The 23,743-nt window shown below is 34.3% G+C and overlaps 2 protein-coding genes across 3 annotated transcripts in view; one reads left to right on the top strand and one right to left on the bottom strand.

Moving 5' to 3' along the window:
* Positions 1-344: 344 nt before the first annotated feature.
* Srp19 (signal recognition particle 19) lies at positions 345-1,477 on the bottom strand. Its single transcript, XM_067789001.1, has 3 exons — positions 1,285-1,477; positions 1,042-1,219; positions 345-980 (listed from the first exon to the last, which is right to left on the bottom strand). The coding sequence occupies exons 1-3, from the start codon at positions 1,347-1,349 to the stop codon at positions 765-767; spliced, it is 459 nt and encodes a 152-aa protein (XP_067645102.1). The 5' UTR covers positions 1,350-1,477; the 3' UTR covers positions 345-764.
* A 4,866-nt stretch (positions 1,478-6,343) lies between these two features.
* qm (quemao) overlaps positions 6,344-23,743 on the top strand; it is a 177,869-nt gene continuing 160,469 nt past the window's right edge. For both annotated transcript variants that reach the window (XM_067792204.1, XM_067792203.1), the window contains exons 1-2: positions 6,344-6,579; positions 6,777-6,931. In XM_067792204.1, the coding sequence (XP_067648305.1) occupies positions 6,496-6,579; positions 6,777-6,931 (239 nt within the window). In that variant the 5' untranslated portion in view covers positions 6,344-6,495. The remainder of the gene's footprint in view (positions 6,580-6,776; positions 6,932-23,743) is intronic.

Raw genomic sequence — 23,743 nt, 5'->3', positions numbered from 1 at the left:
CCGTAGCAGCGTCATTAAGTTATTTACTATGGCCTGCACACCGCTAAGTCCGCTCCATACTTTTCTTCAGCATTACAACTCTACATGCAAGGTCAATATAGGGGAAAAGCTACAAATAAATTTAGTTAGAGCTATGTGCGTAAACTAGAATATAATTTGCCGGCACGTTTCGAAACTATTTCCGAATATCAATTTGGTAGTTTTATTCAACAGCACGGAAAATTATCGCATTACCGTAAACAATTTCACCAAATTATGGACAAAATGTAAAGAATACACTTTGCTACTCATCATTTACACATAGTATTCATCTAAAAAACAACCAGCTAACATTGAAAGAAAGGTTTGGTTCATAAACTTTATATTCATAAAAAACAAATGCAAGAAAATAAAAAAAAATATATGTGTTGTTTTGAAAATTCGGTACGCACAGCACAGTGAAATCAAATGCATTTCTTACTCTTAATACTATATAAGCATAACCAATTACATAGCTACAGTTTAAGAATATGCATAAATCCCGTGAACACTTATTTCAATAGCAATAGCTTCAAAATTTTATATTTTTAAGTGATTGCTATCGAAAATTGCGTTCTTGTTTTAGGCATATGGCTTTCTTAATACTTAGAATAAGACCATACTGCGCATACTGCATTTTTGAAGGAGATCTATACAAAGTTTTTATAATAGCTACGGTTTATAAGGACCCTTTAAAGAATTCGCAATATTACTATTATTTAGTGAAGAAATACAGCTATTATTCTTTAACGCCTCTTGCCTTTTCCTTTCTTTCCTCCGGCTGATGGTTGCGCTTGCACATGCTGATGCTGATCGCCTGATTTACCTTGACGTGATTTAAGTTGTGGAATTCTAATTGATACAAAACGCATTATATCTTCACGACATCCCAACTCAGGATTGCATGGTGTTCCATCATCATTACGCATTTGCACGCGCACACGGCCGCTGACGTGGAATTCCTACATATAGTTTAAACGAAAAGAGTGTGGCTAGTAATTGATTGTTACATGTTCAACTTACCCTGCTGCGCTCCCTCGAATATTGTTTGTTTTCAACACCGACACGCAGGTTTGTCACCGATAGCACATCACGTATCTCGGAATAAGTTGGATTCTCAACGCAAACATCTTTGGGTAAACGTCGACCTTCTTGTCGAGTTTTTTTACTGTTTATATATGCGGGATAGATGCAGATCCAGCTGGAATAAATAAATATAAATCATTGGTCAGGTGCTCGAACACTCCACTACGGGTAAAAGTTTACCGTTCAACATCACTGTGCTTTTTATTTGGATTCCAATTTGTTCTTACTGGTTGTGATGCAGCCATGATCTTACAAATATTTAGTATTTATTTAGTTTTATGCTTTTTTGTAGAAAAATATTCTGCGAAGAATCGAAATTTTTCCAAATACTAGGTAGAAAACAGCAAAGCAGCAAATGACAACAAATCGTTTGACACGTTGCATACGATAATGCTCCCAGATAGTGAGAAAAACTTCAAAGGGTATTCATACAGCTTTGTTCTCATTATAGCGTTTGAAAACATTTTTAATTTTTTATTTTTTTATTTCAGCGATCCAGGGTCAAAAGCTTTTTTTAGATGGATTAAAGTAAAATTAAAAATTATTTACTTGAGTTTTGATACAGTCACATACATATGTTTAGAGCTTAAAGTAATAATCTAACGCAGCGGTCGACAGCAAATATACGCCTTAAAATATCGGGAGAGATGTCAAAAGACATGTTTCGACCTCTGGGCCCGTATTACGTGTTACAATCAGTGACTGAAAACCATTTTCACTCAAGCAATAACAATGCAACTGCCAAAACTTTTTTTTTTAACTATAGTAAAGAATGGATATAACGAGTACTATTTGTAGGCTAGTATAAATATGCCATTAATCCAATCCACCATCCAAGAGCTATTGTGATTTAAAAAATGGGTTTCGATCACTGATCGTAACACGTATAGTTAGCGCGAAGTCGGAAGAAAGTTTGCGTCTATCAAAAGTTACTCACACAAAACGGCCCTAGACCGCTACGAAACCGGCTCTAGGCTGCGCTTCCAAAAGTAACTCTGGCCGGTCTACCAATGGTTTGAGATCAAAATTAAATCCGCGCAAAATTCCTTTGTGCACATTTGTTTTCCTGTGCATAACAAAACTACAACAACCATATGAAAATTATCAATTTCAACTGAAAACATCTCCTGACAGAGTTAAAAAAATTTCTTTTCCGCCTTCGGATTATTGTTGTCGAAGTCACTACGCTTCGTTTGAAATCAATCCCGAAATTTTTCTTCGCGTATTACCAGCCGACAGCTGATCTAGAATTTTACCCAATTTAATTTGATTAAGGCAGGGTTTTTCAGTGCGAGTTTAAACGCCTAGAGTTGGACCTTGCCACTTTGTTCAGTAACATCATACTTTGCCGCTCATCTCAGTTCAAGCGGCCGAAGTGGAAGAGTAAAACTCTAATCAACTTTAGCTTGAGTTTGAACTCGCACTGAAAAACAAGACATAACTTTTGAAGAAACTAGACTTATGCAACCAATACACCACTCAAATACTTGCGCAAATATAATAAAATAATAGAAAAAATTTTTAAGCTAAACGATTTTATTGAAAACAATACTTACATTAAGTAGTAATAATACTAAAAGATAGAAAATAATTAGGTAGGTCCTAGGTACTAGTCATCACACTCCACATCAATCTAGGGCGTTGATCATATTACCAGCAACATATACTGGTAGCCCGCGACACATGCATGAATATGCACAGGATGCCATGGCGTATGTTCGGGCTCATGGACGGCCGGATCTGTTTATTACTTTTACATGCAATCCGCAATGGAGTGAAATCAAAGACCATTTGTTTTCTGGCCAATCCCCAATTGATCGACATGACGTAACTGCACGTTTTTCAAACTAAAACTAAAATCACTTATGGACTTTATTGTCAAACATAGTGTTTGGAAAGGTGCGTTGTTATATGTATTTCGTTGAATGGCAAAAGCGGGGATTACCGCACGCACATATTTTGATTTGGTTGGTGGATAAAATTACACCGGATCAAATTGATAGTGTGATGTCAGCTGAAATACCGGATCAAACGATTGATGCAGATTTGTTCCAAGTCGTCACAAAAGATATGATACATGGACCTTGCGGTGCATTGAATGTGAACTCTACGTGCATGATTGATGGAAAATGTTCGAAGCGATACCCACGAGAATTAACTTCGGATACGGTCACAGGTGACAATGGATATCCGGCTTATCGTCGTCGATCCACTGATGACAATGGTAAATCAACGATAATTAAGATGGAAAACCAAAATGTTGAAGTTGTTCAAAACATTCAAAGCGCATATTAACGTGGAATACTGTAATTCCGTTAAATCAATTAAATACATTTACAAATATGTAAATAAAGGAAGCGATATGGCTGTATTCGGTGCAGTCCAAAATGACAGCGACGAGATTAAAAAATATCAAATGGGGCGTCATATAAGCAGTAACGAAGCGATATGGCGAATTTTTTCATTCCCAATACACGAAAGACATCCAACAGTCGTTCATTTAGGGGTTCACCTTGAAAATGGCCAACGCGTTTATTTTACTCCTGAAAATGCAGCGCTTAGAGCAACAAGTGTACCGTCTACAACTTTGACTACCTTTTTTCATTTATGTCAATCGGACCATTTTGCAAGAACATTGCTATATGCAGAAGTGCCACAATATTTCACATGAAATAAATCCAGGAAAATTTTCAAAGGCGAATACAAGAAAAACCAGTTCACGGTCATCCTAATGTGTTCTCAACAGATGCATTAGGACGCATTTATGCAGTTAATCCAAATAATGCTGAATGTTTTTACTTGCGATTGTTGTTAATTAATGTTCGTGGCCCAACATCATTCCAAGCTTTAAGAACAATTAATGGTGAATTGTGCGCTACATATCGTGAAGCATGTCAACAATTACATTTTTTTGAGGATGATAAGCATTGGGAAGATATGCGTGCCGTTTCAGCTGTAATAACCAGTCCACATCAAATACGAACATTATTTTCGATAATAATTGCAATGTGGAATTATGGAATAATTTCAAAAATTATATGGCAGATGATATTCTAAATAAAACACGTCGAAATACTCCAAATTATGAGTTGAAATTCACATTGGAAATTTACAATGAAGCATTGATAAGGATTTACGACATTTGTTTGTCGATGTCAAACAAATCGTTAATACAATTGGGCATGCCAGCAGCAAATTGTCCAATGCATGATATGTTCAATCGAAACCTGGAGCGTGAATACCATTATGATTGTAATGAACTAAAAACATTTATAACATCAAATTTAACGAAGTTGAATGACCAACAGCAACATGTTTATGATACAATCATGAATAATGTTAGCCATGGAACTGGTGGATTCTTTTTCTTGGATGCTCCTGGGGGAAGAGACGAGACCTCTTTGATTTCATTGATATTAGAAACAATTCGATCAGATAATAACGTTGCATTGGCACTCGCTTCCTCTGGAATTGCGGCTACATTACTGGAAGTCGGTCGCACAGCACATTCTGCATTAAAGTTGCTTATGAATATGTAGGCGAATGAAACACCAATATTTAATATTTCGAGAACATCTGGAATGGCAAAAGCTCTTAAAGTATGTAATTTGGGACGAGTGTACTTTGGCACACAAGAAATCATTGGAAGCATTTGATAGAACTTTGAAAGATCAACGAGGAAGCCAAACAGTCTTTGGAGGTGTCATGATTTCATTGGCTGGAAATTTCAGGCAAACATTACCTGTGAACCCAAAATCCACGGTTGCATGTTTAAAATCATCTTATTGATACAGAGTGTATTTCCAAACATAGTTCAACATTACAAAAACTATGATTGGCTCAGCGAAAGATCAATTTTAGCTGGGAAAAATAAGGACGTCAATGATATAAATGCAGCTATTCTGGATCAAATACCTGGGGACATAGTTGCATATAAGTCAATGGACACTATTACTGATGAAGATGATGTCGTAAGTTATCCAACTGAATTCTTAAACTTACTCGATTTGCCAGGCCTACCACCTCATAATTTACGATTAAAAATTGGAGCACCGATTATTATGCTGGGCAACATTAATGTGCCACGACTTTGCAACAGTACCAGACTCGCTGTGAAGAAGCTAGTGGGTAACGTTATCGAAGCAACAATTTTGAGAGGGAAGTACAAAAGAGAAGACGTTTTGATACCCAGAATTCCATTGATTCCGACGGATTTACCATTTGATTTCAAACGTTTGCAGTTGCCTATTCGCCTTGCCTTCGCTATGACAATTAATAAGGCGCAAGGACAGTGCGGTATTAATTTAGAATACCCCATTTTTTCTCATGGAAAATTGTATGTATTTTGCTCACGAGCAGGCAAACCAGCGTCATTATTCATTTACGCGAAAGATGGAAAAATCAAAAACGTCTACCAAAAAGTGGTACAATAAAGTTCGAATGAAATTGTATCAAAGAATTTGCTTTGTTTCGTATTAATTTTATTCTCTTTCAGCAATTCATTGAATTTATCGCCTAGCGAAGCGGGTAAGTTATAAATAGGGTAGAAAACCAAAAACCAATTAGTTTTCTATACTACGGATACCGTCTGCCGAATTTTGCCATAGATTTGCCTGAATTAAACGTTCCCAACAAATACGATTATGCCAATTTTAGACTGGGTGCGAGTTCACTAAAACTTTAGGTACCTAAACTAATATTCCTCTGGATCTTTCCAGCACTGCAAAAGCTGTCAAAATTGTACGCGTTAAGATCACGTGAAGAGGGAAGGATACTACCATCTTATGCTGAACGGTATGATGTGACTAAAATTCTATGTACCCCAAATAGCTTATTCTAGGGCAGAGGTGAAGTGCTGAGGAGTGTGATTCGATTCCGACCATTTCCACTAATTTGAGGTTTTCTCAATTTATGTAGGATTTTAGGCAAACTTGCACCCAGTCTTAATAGGGCTCTTGATATTTCATTGAAAACGGAGTTGTGTACCTACATAACTGAAGGTGGATTTATTTACACGCTGACAACTGGTTGCTCCCTTTTGCTTTTGTATATCGTCATGAGACGACATTAAACGCATCGAAAATTTATTTTAGCTTTGACGCGGTAAAAGTTATTTTGAGCGCTTGATTTTTCCTTTGTTCAATATGGCAGCATAAATTAATTTGAGTAGTCTGGTATATTTACCAATGGCTCTGCAACTGTCTTTATTTATTTTACTTTTCTGATTGTCAAAATAAACAGCTGTTTGTGCTCGTTCTTCGAATATATTCCTTAATTCTTGGTTACCAATCCGCTCCAGCCAGATAAGTCAATCAGTCGTGTAAGAATAAAAACATAAACGTGCCAGCTAATTTTAGTTGCTGAATAATTAACGAAGAGTTCACGGCCCAAATGACAGGCAACGCAAATATGGAAGAATTATGTACGATATTATCAAAAACGCGTGATCCATCAACGCAAAAGGAACAAGATGAGGTGAGTTGAGAACTCGCTAATTTATTATTTATTCATTTGTACTATTTTTATTACCTATAACCTTTTACGCCTAAATTTCGGATATTTTATTGGTGCATGTTTGTATGGCTTGCATGCGTTTGCGTAAATCTTAATCGCCTACGCTTCCTTACACGTATCTTATTTGTTTGTTTTTCTTTTCAATACTTTTTTTTCAGATACTGTTGCAGCCCTTCGCTTATATACAACAAATACCAGGCAAACAATTTCGTTCCGAATTGGCCTTGGCATTCAATCATTGGCTAAATATTCCGTCTGAAAAGTTACACCAAATTGGCGAAATTGTGCAAATGCTGCATAATTCTAGTTTATTGTAAGTATATTAATTCATGGATACTTAACTACATATATTAAATATTTTGAGGAGCGAGTGCCAGCCGTGGTAGTATGCATATGAGGCAGTCTAAACACTGGTCTGTTAGTATATACTAACTCACGAAAAAATGTTTTATGTCATGTTTACCATTCCAGTGTGTAGTAATTTAAATATCTATATGTGAGTGTAGGTAGTGCCGGCGTATTAGCTGTGTACATTTGTGCACAAATAAGCATTAAATTTTATACCCAGCTGCAACTAGCAAAAAAGTGAAAAGAAAGATGTTAATTCCGCTGATTGTATTCCCGGTTGTTGTTGTAGCAGTGCTTCGCCCCACCGAATAGGTGTGACCGATCACAAATTGTCATCAATATCCTCTAACGGGAGTCCAAGGAAACTAGTAGTTTCAACAGGGATGGACCATAGGGCCTTCGCTGTTAGAGGATTAGGCCCCACAATTAAAAAGTGTCATACATTACGCATGTCGGCCTTGATTCTAGGCAAGTAAAAGTTTAACCGTCTTAGTATCCAGAACGAAGTTGGGCCAGAGTGACTCGTGTTGTTGTTGTAACGATAAGCTAGGATAGTGTATATTAATAACGAATAGTGTATATTGATAACGGGGCATTATGCATTAGGCTAAAAACTTCCTTACACATATCTGCATCAAACGGCTGAGTGGGTGGGTGCTGGATCTCATCATCGTGCTTTCGTTGCATTTCGAAATTCTGCAGTGGATTAATAAATTTTTTGTATGAATGGGCAACAGTTGTAGGTGAGGGAGGCTAGTCTGCCTGATCACTGCATCGTTTTCCATTTGGAACGCCCTGCCAGTGTTGTTGTTGTTGTTGTAGCGATAAGGCTACTCCCCGAAGGCTTTGGGGAGTGTTATCGATGTGATGGTCCTTTGCCGGATACGGATCCGGTACGCTCCGGACACAGCACCATTAAGGTACTAGCCCGACCATCTCGGGAACGATTGTGCGGCCAGTTTCATAAGGAGCTTGGGGTCGCCAGAGGCTCGCCTGTTAGTGAATCGGGATTCGCCGCTCGAAGGTGAGGTTGACAATTGGGTTGGAGAAGCTATATATTGCGCTACACAACCCCTTGAATCCCTGACAGTCATGATCCACTGCTGTCGCGGTTACGAGGACTATCGCATGTGCTGTTGTTGTTGTTGTTGTAGCAATGCTTCGCCCCACCTAATAGCCGCGACCGATCACAAATTGTCATCAATATCCTCTAACGGGGGTCCAAGGAAACTTGCCGTTTCAACAGGGGTGGACCATAAGGAAAGGGGTGTTAGAGGCGTTGGTTCCACATTACATGTGCTCTTCGAGTGTCTTAACTAAACACGCAAATGTTTTGATTCGATAAAGTACTTACTGATAAAAAGGAGCGAGCAGTATAGTTTCGAAAGGTCTTTTATTTGATTCCCTACAATGATTTAGCATATGGTTGTGGATATAGGCAGTCCTTTGCTGGATGCTCGCTTCGGAGCAAGCGCCCCCTTGCAACGATTGGTTGTTGTGAGATCTGGCTTGTCTTGGGGCTGGCTTGATTGTCCATACCTTTTGGGATTGCCTGTTTGGAGTGTACATGTTGTTAATTTTGCTCAGCGCACTGGCTTATAGCGTATACTTCTGCTGAAAGATGTTTGTGTACACGCTCCTAGTGGCAATGATATCCATGGTGCGGTTTCAGTTTCCTCTGGTGTCTACACATCTACAAATGGGTATATAATATTTCATATCGTTCAAACTTAAACTTTCCTACTAATTGAAATAATCGCTTTCTTTATTTTTAGTAGCTTATTTCTTGTTTTGTTTTTGTATATTGCTTTGCTGGTCGTTGCTGCTTGTTTAAACTCAATTCACACTCACCATAATCACTTTTGTTTACATTTCACTTTGTGTATGCTATTATTCTAATAAACATATTTAAGTAGGTATTTGAAGAAAATTTTATGTAAATATGAAATTTTAGAAATAATTGCAAAATTCGTAATTCTTAGAATTTTTGCTGACTTTTTGTTTTTTTGCTCATTTAGTATGCAAAACATATACAAAAAAAGGTAATAGTCTAGTTGAGGGGTCGACTGCTAATACGCTACCAAAAATATCGAGAGAGGTGTCAAAAGACGCGTATTAACCTCGAGAACAATAATCTGAAGGCGGAAAAGAAAAATTTTATCTCTGTCCGGAGATATTTGCAGTTGAAGTTGGCGATTTCCATGTGGTTGTTGTTGTGTTTGTACCCACCAAAAAAATTGTGCATCACCGTGGCGGTAGCCACGGTTAAACCACACACCCGGACGTGGCATGGCGTAGCCCAGGGTTATTTTTTATAAGCGCGGCCGAAGGCCGCCAACGCCGAAAGGTGTTCTGCGCAAAAATACTATGGATCCGACCCCCGGTTTCGGAGGTACCCGCGGGTCTTTTTTCGGTTTTTCGTTAATATCTTTTGAACGCGTTAATATTTTTATTTTCCGCCTTCGGATTATTAATACTGATGTCAAGACGCGTCTTTTGACACCTCTCTCGATATTAGCGTATTAGCAGTCGACCCCTCAACTAGACTATTACCCAAAAAAATTTCAGCAAAAGTTCTGCAATTGAATACTCAAAAATTATTTCTTAACAAGATGTAGAATTGTTTAATTCAGGCATGCTTAACCAACGAAACGATATCATTTCGTTACGATAATCAACGTTAATAAACGAAACGAAGTCATTTCGTTTCGTTTATTAACGTTAAGATCGTCAAATTAACGAAATGATTTCGTTTCGTTTTCTGCCATATCAAAACGAAATCAAATCGTTTATGTTGATTATTAATTTCAAACTATGCTGGCAAAGCTGATTGATGGCGGAGTCATTAAAGGTGAAAGCATTATCCAAGCTGATTGCAACTTTTCTCATGAATTTTGACAGTACGAACATTTCTCAGAGTATTTTTGACATTACCACCAACGAATTACACAAACAAATTACATAGAGTTTGTGTGTGTATGTGCGCTCGTTGTTGCCACCTTACGGCTTCACCATGGCTATAGCATTGCCAGCACAATTCAAACATAAAGTATCACGTTTTCGTTAACGTTTTTAACGTTAACGAAAGCTCTTCGTTTCGGTTAAAAACGAGATACAATTTATCTTGATAATTTCTTTATCGATAATATTTCGAAGTGTTTCAACGGAAACGGTGGAAATTTTTTGATAAACGATTAGCTTAACGTTAAGGTGCATCCCTGGTTTAATTAATGATTAATAGCTGTGTAAAGAAAATGTATGTTCGCGACAGTGGCGTAACAATAGGGTGGAAGGGCTGGAAAAACCCAAGAGGGCCCCGGACCAAGAGACCGCGAGCTCAAAAATATTTTTTACATTGTACCTGGGCATTTTATTTTTTTGATAAGTATATTTTTATAAGTTGTGCTTAAAATCCAAAGTGAGACAACTAAAGGTATTTCAAAAAACGCGAGTACTCCATAAATAGTGTAAGGAATACTCCTTTAGGAGTATAGGAGTGCTCCAAAACTAACCTGTGTTCATACAAAAAATGTGCTCCAATTAACATTGCGATGTCCTAGGAGAGGAGTAGGTGATCCCACTCTCGCTTTGTTTGTGAGTATTCCATAGAGTGCATACGTGAGGGTACTTTCCAAAGTACTTTCACTGTAGTACTACATGGAGCACCCACAGAGGATCATATGCCAAAGTACTAAAAAGGAATTGTGACGGAAAGAATTATCGGAGTGAATTTAATTTAAAATGAAAGTAAATGAAGAGGGGCAATACAAATTTTATACTTTATACTACGAATATTTTTATGTTATTTAGCATTTGCGTGAATAAAGAAACTAATATTTCTCTATACTATAGCTGTAGTCATTGGTGCCGTTTGCCGTATCGCTATAGTCGTATCCCTAACGTAATCAGCTGTTTATCGTTACGACGGTAAACCAAAAACCAATTGGTTGGCTACGATACGGTTACGACCTTAGCCGCACCAATAATCGATTGCATTGATTCTCATAAGCTTGGTCGAATCAGCTGTTATAAGGTTACCGATAAACACCCATGTCTGCAGCTTATAGCATGGTTCAATTATGTATATAGTTAAACCATGGCTTATAGTATGTATACACAAAGCCAGTGCGCGGTTGCATTTTATCAGAGTTGCTATAGTAACATTTTATTTGCCGTCTTTCAGATAGTTTTACAGCTCCGGCTCACGCTCAATTCTCACGGGAATGCTCTGTATCATTGAGAGACTTGAGAAGCAGATGCCGTGAAATTTTCGCACACGTGAAATGTGATAGGCAGATGTCGCCGCTGTTTTTCATTTAACTCATACGGCGAAAGGCTAAGCAGCGACATCTATTTTTGAAAAAGTAGGTATATTAAAGGCCGCGTTGCCAACCTAAAAAGAACTAATTAACAAATTATCTGGCTCACAAATTGAACCAGACTTCTATCTGGATTTATCTGGCTCAAATCGTTGTTGTTGCATTTACATGCAAAATTATTTATCTGGCTCAGGATTCGGCCACCGGATAGCTATTATCAGTTACTTGTATGCAACATTTTACTTTTGGCAACTCTGTTCGATCGTCATCGTATCGTGATCACGGTCCACAGTAGTTGCGTTCCATTGAGACTTGAGCGAGATACGGATAGAAATTTAACATGCAAATGCAACAGCAACGTTGTGATACTGATATTTATCTGGTTCAATTTCTGATCCGTATAGCAGTTCTGTTCGTTTCGTTTTCTCTAGTAGATTTTTTGACAGCTAACCACTTTTGAGTTGGTAGCACTCATGGCTCAACTATATGGTTGGTTCATCTCTACAGCAACAACATACATTTGTTCACATTGCCAAAATCAGAGTGTTGCTGTTAGACGAATGGAACGGAATGAAAACATAAAACTTAGCAGCATTTTTATGTAGTAAGAAAATGTTGTAAATTCGTTGGTTTCATTTTAAGTTTGCAACTCCTTCTGACAATCCCTACTACAGTGAAATAAAAAAAATAAAATCAGCTGGTGATATGAGCCAACCATATAGCTGAGCCATTGTAGCACTGAACTAAATATGTGTATACATAAAAGAATTCGCCATATTTAAAAGCAAAAACACTGAAAGAGTAAACAATTTGAAGATGATGTAAGGAAAATAAATAGTTTGCTTACGTGCGAAACTATTTAAATGTTAATAATTCTATCAGTATCTTAAAATTTTGTGTACGTTTCTTGTTATTTTCAACAAAACAGATGTTTTATATTAGTGCTGCCAGTTCTCATAAAGTTGATCCAGATCGTTCCAATGAGATTTGAGCCAGAGCCAGAGCTCGATAAACCAATGGAACGGCCCTAGTGTTTCGTGTAGAACAAGCTAGCTGGACAAAAACAAAGTTCTTATTCCAAGAAAAGTGTAATGAGAAATGAAAGAAAACAAACAAAATAACGGGATTTCTGCTTTTTTTGATATTTTTGCTCATATATATTGAGTAATTGAAGTAAGAAGGCAGGGGTGACCGTAAAATGCATTGATTAATTTGCAAAATTCTTGTTGAATATTAAGCTTCATATTTCTTTTAAGTGAACACTTTTATATAATTTTTTTGATGCATTCTAAGCCCGAAGGTAAGTAAAATTTTTTAATAGTAATTCTTTCGCAATTAGAGTATTTTCAATATATTTAACATTCCGTTATTAATAAGAAAATTTATTTTTTCTCTATATTTTTAACTTTAGGAACAAAAAGTTACATACATCCGCGGACATCCGGGCTAAATTTTACATATGTTATAGTCGGAAGTATTCCCTAATAGTCGAAAGAAAAAACCATTGCGAATTCTTTGCACATCTATTTTTAATTTTTTTTGTAGATTTTGTTATATCCACATATAAAATAGGATGTATGTACGTACCAGCTCCGACGAGATATTTTAACCTATAAAGCTGATCTACAAACGGCAAAACCAATTTCCAGGTACAGGAACAAACACGTAGCCACAAAACACACAAAAATAAACGCGCAAGGTCAACCAGAGCACACCAAAAGCAAAAAGGCGAAGATCACTGACTTCAACCTGCCACAACCTACCGCACCAGTCACCAAGGCATAAAAACAGGTACATACAAAACAATCCTAATTCAGGTATAACCACACAGGAACGCTACATAAAACAACCCCATTTGGTAGCATCTACGCCAATACCTGAATGTAATATAAATACTGCACAACTGATAACAAATCAGAACGATCAACGACACTTAAGATGGCAGCACAACAATCATCAGCTATTCACCCTGTCGCAAAATCAACAACACAAAGCAGTTTAGTTATAACCGTACCAAGAACGGAGTTTTTTGACATTTGGGTTCAACATTCGAAGGAAACCAGATATAAAGAATTATTGAGTTTTGTTGTACTTAAGTACGATCTAAGCGAAGGAGCCGAGTATTCGATAAAAAGTTAAAGCTTACAAATATCGGCATATTCGTCGAAGCTGGATCAAAAGTGGAACACTTCTGGAAGACATAAGGAGCGATTTTTGAATAAAAACTCGGAGTGCTTTCGAGTCCAGACTTCACATTTACAATAACGGTGGATTCAAAGTTGCCATCAGATCAACCAACCACTTCTTCAGGTAACCCCGACCCCGGAAAACGAAAGAAGGACTTTGTTAGCTGCAGTGAAAAGACCAAACGGCGTCGAGTGGATGACCTCTTGCAATCTAGAAGTCCTGGTGAGTTACTTTATGCGGCAGAAGTATCAACGCGTATGTCCGGCAACATAAATGTTGCTAACATTATAAAAAAAATCACAGGAAACCACTCAAATATCCGTCAAAAAGATGACATGTGAGCCAGATGCAAGATAATTGAGCAATGTAGAAGCTTTAGCATACTACGTAGATGGCAAGTCGACGACTCATGGGTACAAAACTACTTGGAAGTGGATTATCAAGGCATGCCATAAGGTTTATCCATCATTTTATAGTCTAAGAAAAGCTAAGGCAGAATGCTCTCCAAATTAAATTGATGTGGGTGAAACACGTGCGGAAATTAAAGTCCAGTCCGTATTAGATAAAACTGTTGAGTGTTTAGTTTTAGCAAATCAAGAAGTTTTTGTTAGTTTATTACCTACAAACTTGACGTATACTTTAATCAGCAAGTGGGGTTGCAATGGAAGCTCTGGCCATAGCATATATAAGCAAAAGTTTGCATGCAGTTCTGACACTGATGAGTTTTTGTTTATATTTTCTTTCGTTCCTCTTCAATTACAGGATGAAAAAGGTAACATTTTTTGGCAGAATCCTCGACCTTCTTCTACCAATTAAATTTATTTTTTCTAAAGAAACAAAAGATTTTATTCTTTTTGAAACGAACAAAGTTTTAGAGGAGATAAGTGCGTTGTTGCCAACAAAGTACATGCTCGAAGAATACAAAGTTTCCGTAAATCACAATATGCTTCTTACAATGATTGACAGAAAAGTTTGCAATGCTTTGACTGAAACTTCTTCCGCACAAAAGTGTTATATTTGTGGTGCCACTCCAAAAGATATGAATAATGAGTTACGGGACTTTACGCCTAACCTAGATAATCTTGGTTTTGGTTTGTCTACTCTCCATGCATAGATAAGATGTTTTGAATGCTTGCTTCACATAAGTTATCGCCTCGAAGTAAAAAAATGGCAGCTTATGAATGAGGCAGATAAAGAGAGTGTAAAGCTACGTTCCAACGAAATCCAGAATAAATTTAAAAGTCTACTTGGATTGATAGTAGATAAACCAAAACCAGGTTTCGGCAATACCGATGACGGCAACACTGCTCGTAGGTTGTTCGAAAATTCTGAGGCTAGTGCTGAGAATACGGGATTGGATGTAACGCTCATCAAAAGATTCGACACTCCTTCGCGCATTAGCATCTGCGTACAATATAAATATCCAAAGATTTGAAAAATGTGCGGTCGAGACTAAAAAACTATATATAGATCTCTATCCATGGTTTAATATGCCTGTTACAGTTCATAAAATCTTAGTGCATAGTACTGATATTATAAAATCAGCAATTTGACCTATTAGTCAACTTTCTGAGGAAGCCCGTAACAAAGATTTGAGACGACTCAGGGACGATAACACACAAAAGCAGTCGCGTGAAGCCACGAATAGAGATCTTATGAATATGTTGCTTATAATATCGGATCCTTTAGTTAACATTTTTTGGGAGATACCTAAGAAAAAATTTAAATGTCTGACTTCAGAAGTCTTAAATTTACTGTCCCCCGATAATGTTTAGGAGTCAAAAAATACCCCAGTTGTTTCAACCTTTCACAGTAGTGTTGCTGATGCTCATGACTATTCCACAAGTGACTCATCGAATGAAAGTGATGATAGCGAATAATAACATAATTATAAAAGATAACCTACCCTTAAATTTTTGTTGGATCAGGTTTGATTTAATTTAAATCTATTTTCTTTTCTACTTTGTATGATACTTTACTTTTAAGTATTTTGTAATAAGTAATTTTCACATAATTAATTTAATTATTTGCATTGTTATTATTATTATTGTAATTCACTTTTACATTCCTGACTGGTACTATAAAATAATTTTGTAAAAATTGTAGTGCCAGGATAAATACTCAAATAAATAAAAAAATATGTATTTACATGAGTGACATGAGTGACTGTAACATAAATAAGTAGACACCCCTTTTTGGACAATTCTTACAATTTTCGCTTTCGCAAATTTATTTTAACTAATTTCCCATAAGAAAATGTGTCACGATCTATAACAAAAGCTAAATTATATTTAATAAATGTTTAAAAAATTCGACGAATTTTCATAAAAAATTTAAATTTTTTTTCGGAATTTTTAAAATTTTTTTAGAGTATTGAGATTTGTAGTCCATTCAATTTAAGTCCAATATAGTAATATTCTTAAGTCCTTTAAATTTTTTTTGGACCTATGTCACTTTTTTACATGAGTTACTGTATATGAAATAAGCAAATGTATGCATATGAAGTAAAATTTTGGAAAAAAATAAAAAAAAGAAAATATGGCTGAAAAAAATTACGTAGTTGTAATAAATGACTGCATATGAAACGGAAAATCTCATAAAATAATTTTGTCCAGCTAGCTTGTTCTACACGAAACACTGTGCGGTCGTTAAAAAACGAGCAATGATCGGCTGGTGGTGGTCCGCAAACGCATTGCAAAGGAGTATTGTTAGAGTACTCCAACATGGAGAAAATGGAACACGTAATCCAACAATTTTTGCAGGGTTAATTAATTTTTAGATGTGTACACGTTACACAGGTTATTAATATGCAAAATTTTTTTGATACAATTCACCAAATTTATAATTTTTTGGGCATAGTATCAAAAGACGGAATATTTTATCAAGTTTTATATCTAATAAGGAAAGTGCGTTCTCAACTTCAATAACGTTAAAAATATTAAGACTCGGGTTTTCAGTAGTTGGTTAAGCTAAGCTTAAACTAAGTTTGCTTAAACTGTAGTCAAATTTAAACTCCAGTTAAACTACTGAGCAGTTTTTCCGTCACAGTTTAAGGCCGCTTTGGGGTATGTTTTTTTGTGCGGCAACATTGGTTTTTATTATCTAGATAATTTGTAGATACGGTAACAGCTGGATTTTGTTTACCCAACAAACATGGAAAAAAATTCTCCAGCGAAATTATATACATATATAGTTCCGGAAGTGATATCCAACATCATTATTTAATTATTCTTAAACCATATAGTTCTCGAGTTGATATCCAACTTCATTCTCCAATCAGTATTCAACCTTTGAGACATTTTGTAAAATTAAAAGTTTTCGAGTGGATCTCCATTGTCATTAATATTTTCCAATTAATGTCCTAATTTCGAGAGATATTGAGAAATGTACTGTTCTCAAATGATCATTCAACACATTTCTCTAGTTGATTCTCTAGTTGATATCGAGTTGAGGTGGAGTTGGAAAAAATATCCAAGTTGGTACCACCAAAACCAACAGCTGTTTGTTCTGAGAAATAAACAGCTGGTTGATAGCAGTAATGAAGCGTAAGTAATCAAAAATAAATTATATAGGCGGCCGCCGTGGTGTGATGGTAGCGTGCTCCACCTACCACACCGAATATCCTGCGTTCACGCCCCGGCCAAAGCTATATCAAAATTTTATAAACAAGGCTTTTCAAGTAGTACTAAGTTTTTCTAAGCGGGGTTGCCCCTCGGCAGTGTTTGGCAAGCACTCCGTTTGTATTTCTCTAATGAAAACTCTCAGTGAAAACTCATTTGCCTTGCAGATGCCGTTCGGAGTCGGCATAAAACAAGTAGGTCCCGTCCCGCCAATTTGTAGGGAAAATTAAAAGGAGCACGACGCAAATGGGAAGAGAAGTTCAGCCTAAAATCTCTTCGGAGGTTAGCGTGTCACATTTATTTATTTTTTAAATTATATATATTTTATTTTATTTTCGTGAAAATACTGTAGTATGGAATCTTACATTTGAGTCCAGTTAGAGAACCACAAGTTGTTAATTAAATATATAGTAATAGGATTTTTTGCTTTATAAAAAATTCCCTCTTTTGCTGAGTACGCAATCATTCTAGAGTTGAGCCACTGTTTCGAAACAACTCTTGAGATTTTAGAAGTATGCCTAGTTATCAACATGAGCTCTAATGATACTCAAGCCCAAATGCTTTTTGGGTATATTCGACGCCATTTCGAACGAACGTAAATCACCGATAGGTTAACTAGAGTCTAATTCTGCCAGATCGGCCGCTTAAGCTCAGATTAAACTTCAGTTAAAGTAGGCTGAAAAACTGCAGAATAAGTTTAAGCGTAGTTTAACTGACAAACTGAGTTGAACTTGTACTGAAACACCGGGCCTAAACCTACTAGATGGGCAGGACGTTATGATGTCGTTTTTCCTTTAAAGTTCGGTTTGTCAAAGTCCAAAAAGCGCTTACGAAAACATTCTATTAAATTGTAAATCAGATGAAAGAAATAAAGCTGTTTAACTCAAAAGGAGATCGAAAACCACAATTTTGTTATGCCATTGGTTTCCCATTGCAAGATCCTACTTACTATCGATGCAGCCTCTAAAACACTTCAGCCTAAAGCCACCGATCTTTCCAATGCTTTAAAACGTTTGAAAATTTGTCTAGAAGAATTGGAAAGATAGCGACATAAATTTGAAAATTAAAAAATCGAATGGTGCAGAGAAAAATGGTCCATCAGCCCTGAATTTTCTAAAACTCTCCAAAGTATAATAAACCACCATTTTGATGAGCTTTGCAAAGACGAGCGTCTCCAAGATCCGGATTGTTTTTTTCAAAGTGAACATATTGTATCGAGTATTGGACATTACATGGAGTATTGAAATCGCATTTCATTCCAATGAATGAAATTGTTTCAAATTCCAGTGTTTTGCAGCCTTTTCCAGTTTAAAAGTTTTAAATGACATCGATCTACTAAAAAAGGCTCTAGAATTTGTTGAGATAAATAAAAAAAAAAATTTGTTGAGATATATACATATATAAAAATATCTGAATCATTTGCCAGAGAAATTCTCAGTTTTCGACCCACTTTCAGAGACAAAATAGAAAAATCGTCTTTCATTAGAGACCTTGCTATAAAAATCATTTTATGCCTTGCAGCTTTCCTGAAGTATGCACTGCATTACTGTTATTTCTTACAATTCCTGTGACTATAGCTAGTGCTGAACGATCATTTTCAAAACTAAAATTGACAAAAACCTACTTAAGGAACTCTATGAGACAAGACAGGTTATGTTATGTAACCTGGCTATTCTGTCTAAAAACTCTATAGCCCGATCTTTAAACTTTGATGATGTTATTATATCAACATTCAAGTTGATATTTTAAAAAACTTTTATTTTGGTTTTGTTTTTAAAAATTTATATTTTGTTTATTTTTGAGTTTAGATATTTTCTAACTAATTAGAATTTTCTTTTTTTTGAAGTTATTCAAAATTTTAAGTTAACACGAAAACTCAATTAAAATTATTTTAAAAATTAAAGTAAAGAGTACAAAGTAGTTAACACTATATTTACTCCCCCTCCAAGAAAATTTGAAACAAACAAATTATTAATTAATATTAAATGTAACCTTTTTTTGTTTTTTGTTGTTTAATGTATTTGTATTTAAATTAGTGTTAATAAGTATGTTTGCTGGTTTAAGTAAATCAATTGAAATATTTTTAATAGTATTATTGTATTGAATTGTAAATGTTTTATGTTTCTTAGATATAACTTTAAAAGGTCCTTCATAAGGTGATTCTAAATTAGATTTACGAAGAACTTTAACAAAAACATACTCACAATTTTCTAATTGTTTAGGAACGAAAACATTTTCTTTGTTATGATGAAAAACTTTAGAACGAACAAGTGAAAAATATTCTCTTATTTTATGAAGAGCGTCATTAGAAAAATCATGTTCTTTATTACTATTTGAAATAATTAATTCACCAGGTATTCTAAGTGTTTGGCCATAAACAAGCTCAGCAGATGAACATTTTAAATCTTCTTTAATAGAAGTTCGTAAACCAAGTAGAATGAATGGTAAAATGTCAGACCAATGAACCGAGTCGTTTGATGCTATAATTGCTGCTTTTAAAGTTCGATGAAATCTCTCTATCATGCCATTTGCTTGGGGATGGTAAGGAGATGTATGAATTTTATGAGAACCTAAAAGTTTAGTTAATTCCGTAAAAAATTTTGAGGTGAATTGTGAACCTTGATCTACTGTAATATTCAATGGTATACCAAATCGTGGTATATAATTTTGAATAAAAGTTTTTACTATAGTATTTGTTGAAATATCTTTAAGTGGATAAGCTTCAGGCCAACGTGAAAATCTGTCAATAATTGTTAAAATATAACAATTTCCATTTGAAACTGGAAGAGGTCCAACAATATCCATATGAATATGTTCAAAACGGCCTGATGGTATTTGAATTTTTTGGATAGGAGATTTAGTATGTCTTGAAATTTTGGATTTTTGACAATTGATGCAAGATGAAGTCCAATCGTTAATCTCTTTACGCATGTTAGGCCAATAATATTTATTTTGAATTAATTTTCTAGTTGTTCTTATACTTGGATGAGATAATGAGTGAATTTTGTCAAATATAATTCTTCTCATAGAATGTGGAACATAAGGTCGAAAAGGTTGTAGAGAAACATCACACCATATGTTTAAATTAATAATTGGAATATGAATTTCTTTTAAATTATTTTTAGAATTTGGATCAGAAATGGTTTTTTGTAAAAATGTATCAGTTTGCTGTTCTTTATATAAAGTTTCTAAATTTATATCTTGAGTTGAAATTGCATTTATTTCTGGAATACGGGAAAGTGTGTCGGCAACTATGTTGTCTTTTCCACGTATATATTGAATATCATTTGTAAATTGAGCAATATATTCAAGATGACGTAGTTGACGAGGAGATCTATCTACTTTAGAATTTAGAACATGAATTAAAGGTTTATGATCAGTATAAATAGTAAAAGTTCTACCTTCAAGAAAATGTTTAAAATGTTTAATTGAATTATAAATTGCCAAAAGTTCACGATCAAATGTTGAATATTTAGTTTCTGTTGTAGTTAATTTTCTTGAAAAATAAGCTAAGGGTTCTAGTATATTATTGCTAGTTTGTTGAAGAACTGCTCCAATAGCAACATTTGATGCATCTACTGCTAATGATAAAGTACCATTTTTGTCGAAATGTGTAAGTAAAGTATTTTTAGCAAAAAGTTTTTTAACATTTTCGAAAGCTGTTGTGGTTTCATTTGTCCAATTTAATTGTTTATGTTTGTTTTTAATTGCATGTGTTAACATTTCATGCAGAGGACTAAGTTCTGTTGCTAACATTTTAATATATCTGTGATAGTAATTTATCATACCTAAAAATTTTTGTAATTTATTTATAGAAATTGGTTTTTCAAAATTTGTTATGATTTCAATTCTATCTAAAGATGGTTTAATACCTTCGCCTGAAATTTCGTAACTTAAAAAATTTAATTTATTTACACCGAGAGTACATTTTGAAGGTTTGATATTTAAATTATATTCTTCAAGTCTTTTGAAAACTGATTTTAAATGATTTATATGTTGATCTTCATTATCACTGGCAATAAGAATGTCATCAATGTATGTAAATACAAAATCGAAATCAGAAAATACTTCATTAATAAAGCGTTGGAAAGTTTGAGCACTGTTTCGTAAACCGAAAGGCATTCTTACGAATTCAAACATTCCAAAAGGGGTAGTTATTGCAGTTTTATGAATGTCTTCTTCTGCCATTGGAATTTGGTGGTAGGCACGCACAAGATCAATTTTGGAAAAAAAATGTTTGTTTTTTAAATCAATTGTTAAATCGTGAATATGTGGTAAAGGATACCGATCTGGTGTAGTAATAAAATTAAGTCTTCGATAGTCTCCGCAAGGTCTCCAATCATTTGGTTCTTTTTTAGGAACGAGATGAAGTGGAGATGCAATAGGAGAATTTGAGGGTCTGCATATACCCGTTTTAACTAAAAATTCAAATTCAGCTTTAGCAATTTTAAGTTTGATTGGATCAAGACGTCTGGGTTTCGAAAATGGTAAAATACCTTTTGTTTCTATCCTGTGAACCGTATGGTGTTTAACTTTTTTAGTATAATCTGGTTCACAGGTAATAGATGGAAATTCATTAAGTAATTTTGAAAACTTATTTTCGACAATAGGAATTTTGAGTGAGAAAATATCAGAAAATCCAGAAGATCCAGTAACTTTAATTTTTGTAGTAGAATCTATTATTTCTTTATTTTTAATATTGACAATAATTCCGAATTTTTCTAAAAAGTTTGCTCCTAAAATTGGTGTATCAATATTCGCAATAATGAATGGAAATTCAAAATCTCTTCTTAAACCTAAATCAATTTTAAGTAGTTTTGTACCGAAAGTTTCAATTGAAGAACCGTTTGCTGCGGTCAAAGTAAGATCCGAATTTCTTTTATAAATTTTAAATTTAGAAAAAGGAATAACTGATACAACTGCGCCGGTATCGATAAGAAAATTAAGTTTATTGAATTTATCAAATATGAATAGGCGACGAGTAGGTTTAATAATAGTTCCATTATCCGTCACCGTCATAATGGATCGTTTCAGTTTAAATTTTGTTCGGAATTTGAATTGTGATTTTGATTAAAATTGCATGGGGGTATACACTTAAGAGCGTTATTCTTAAATTGTTTGTGATACCAACAAATAGTTGTTTGTGAATTAAATTTACGATTGTTTGAAAAATTTCTTGATCTTGAAAAATTTCGAGATTTAGATCTATCTCTATCTTTAGATCTTGAACGGATTTGTAATTGATTAATATCATTAGAAATTTTATTTAAATTTTGATAAATAGCCGTAGTTAATTCAGTTAAATTTTTAACGCATTGTTCTAAAATATTATTATTTATACTTGAGACTACAGGAGATTTGGAAGAATGACGTTTGTTGATTAAATCAAAAAGTTTGTCAGCTAAAATAATTACTTCATCTTTATTTTGATTGTTACTAGAAGTTAAATGGATTTGTATTTCTTGTGGCAATTTAGGAATCCATAATTTGAAAAGTAATTCTTGACTTACAATGGAGTCAGTACCTATAAGTGATTTCATAAATCTGAATAATTCAGATGGTGAACGATCACCAAGTTCAGTTTTTGAAAATAATTGTTCTAATCGTTTTTCTTCGCTAAGAGAAAATCTTTCACATATAATTTTTTTGATTGTATCATATTTATTAAAAAGAGGAGGAGGGTTAATAACATCTAAAATTTTAGATATAGTATCTCGTTGAAGAGTAATTAGAACATTTTGAAATTTTAAATTGTCATTATTGATATTGTTAATTTCAAATTGTCCTTCAACAAGCAAAAAACAGGCATCAGGACAATCTTGCCAAAATTGTGGTAATTTAATAGATTTAGTAGAAGGAAAATTTGTAAAGTTATCTTGTGTTGAAGTATTTTGTGTTGTATTAGAGATGTTGTTTTGTGTTGTATTAATGTTAGAATTTTGAGTTGTATTGTGAGTCATGATGTTATTTGTATGGTTGATATTTTGATTTTCTGCATTTGTAAATTTACGAGTTCGTATTGGTGAACGTAGAACCATATGAAAAGAAATTTAAATGAAAAATTTGAAAATAAGAAAATATTTAAGAATTTTTTGGAAAGGGAGTTAACAATTTAAATACAATATTTAATTTTATATAAAAAATAAATAAATTTAAATAACGTATATTAAAATTTTTAAGATATAAAAATAATCTTAAAATAAATTTGAAATTTAAAAGGTTTAAAATTTTAATTTAAATTATAATTGAAAAATTTTAAATTTAATATTAGAATAAAAATTGTACTTACATAAAATTAAATTTAATAAAAAAAAATATTAAAATTAATAAGTAGTTGATTGATGATTGGCAATGGCATTTACGTTATTCGAGAAATTTTGATTGTTGATAAATATTTTCGTTTTGATTGTAGTTGGAAGTCTGGCCAGTCTGGTGATTAGAAGGTCTATTGAGTTATGTATATCGATTTCTCTGATGAGCAAATAGCTTTTGAGAAATTGAAGCGATTCAGGCAATGTTTCGAGAAGATTTTTAGATAAATTAACGTATGTAGCTAATATGCTCTCCTCTGATTTCGTTTGGAATACCTCATCAAGAATTGTTGAAAGATATTGCATTGTCATTACAGTCGTCAGTTGGACGACGTGGGTT

The sequence above is a fragment of the Eurosta solidaginis genome, chromosome 5, assembly GCF_040869045.1.
Source record: "Eurosta solidaginis isolate ZX-2024a chromosome 5, ASM4086904v1, whole genome shotgun sequence".
Lineage (NCBI taxonomy): Eukaryota > Metazoa > Arthropoda > Insecta > Diptera > Tephritidae > Eurosta > Eurosta solidaginis.
The sequence above is the reverse complement of the archived record's forward strand: the minus strand, read 5'-3'. Positions and strand labels throughout refer to the sequence as shown.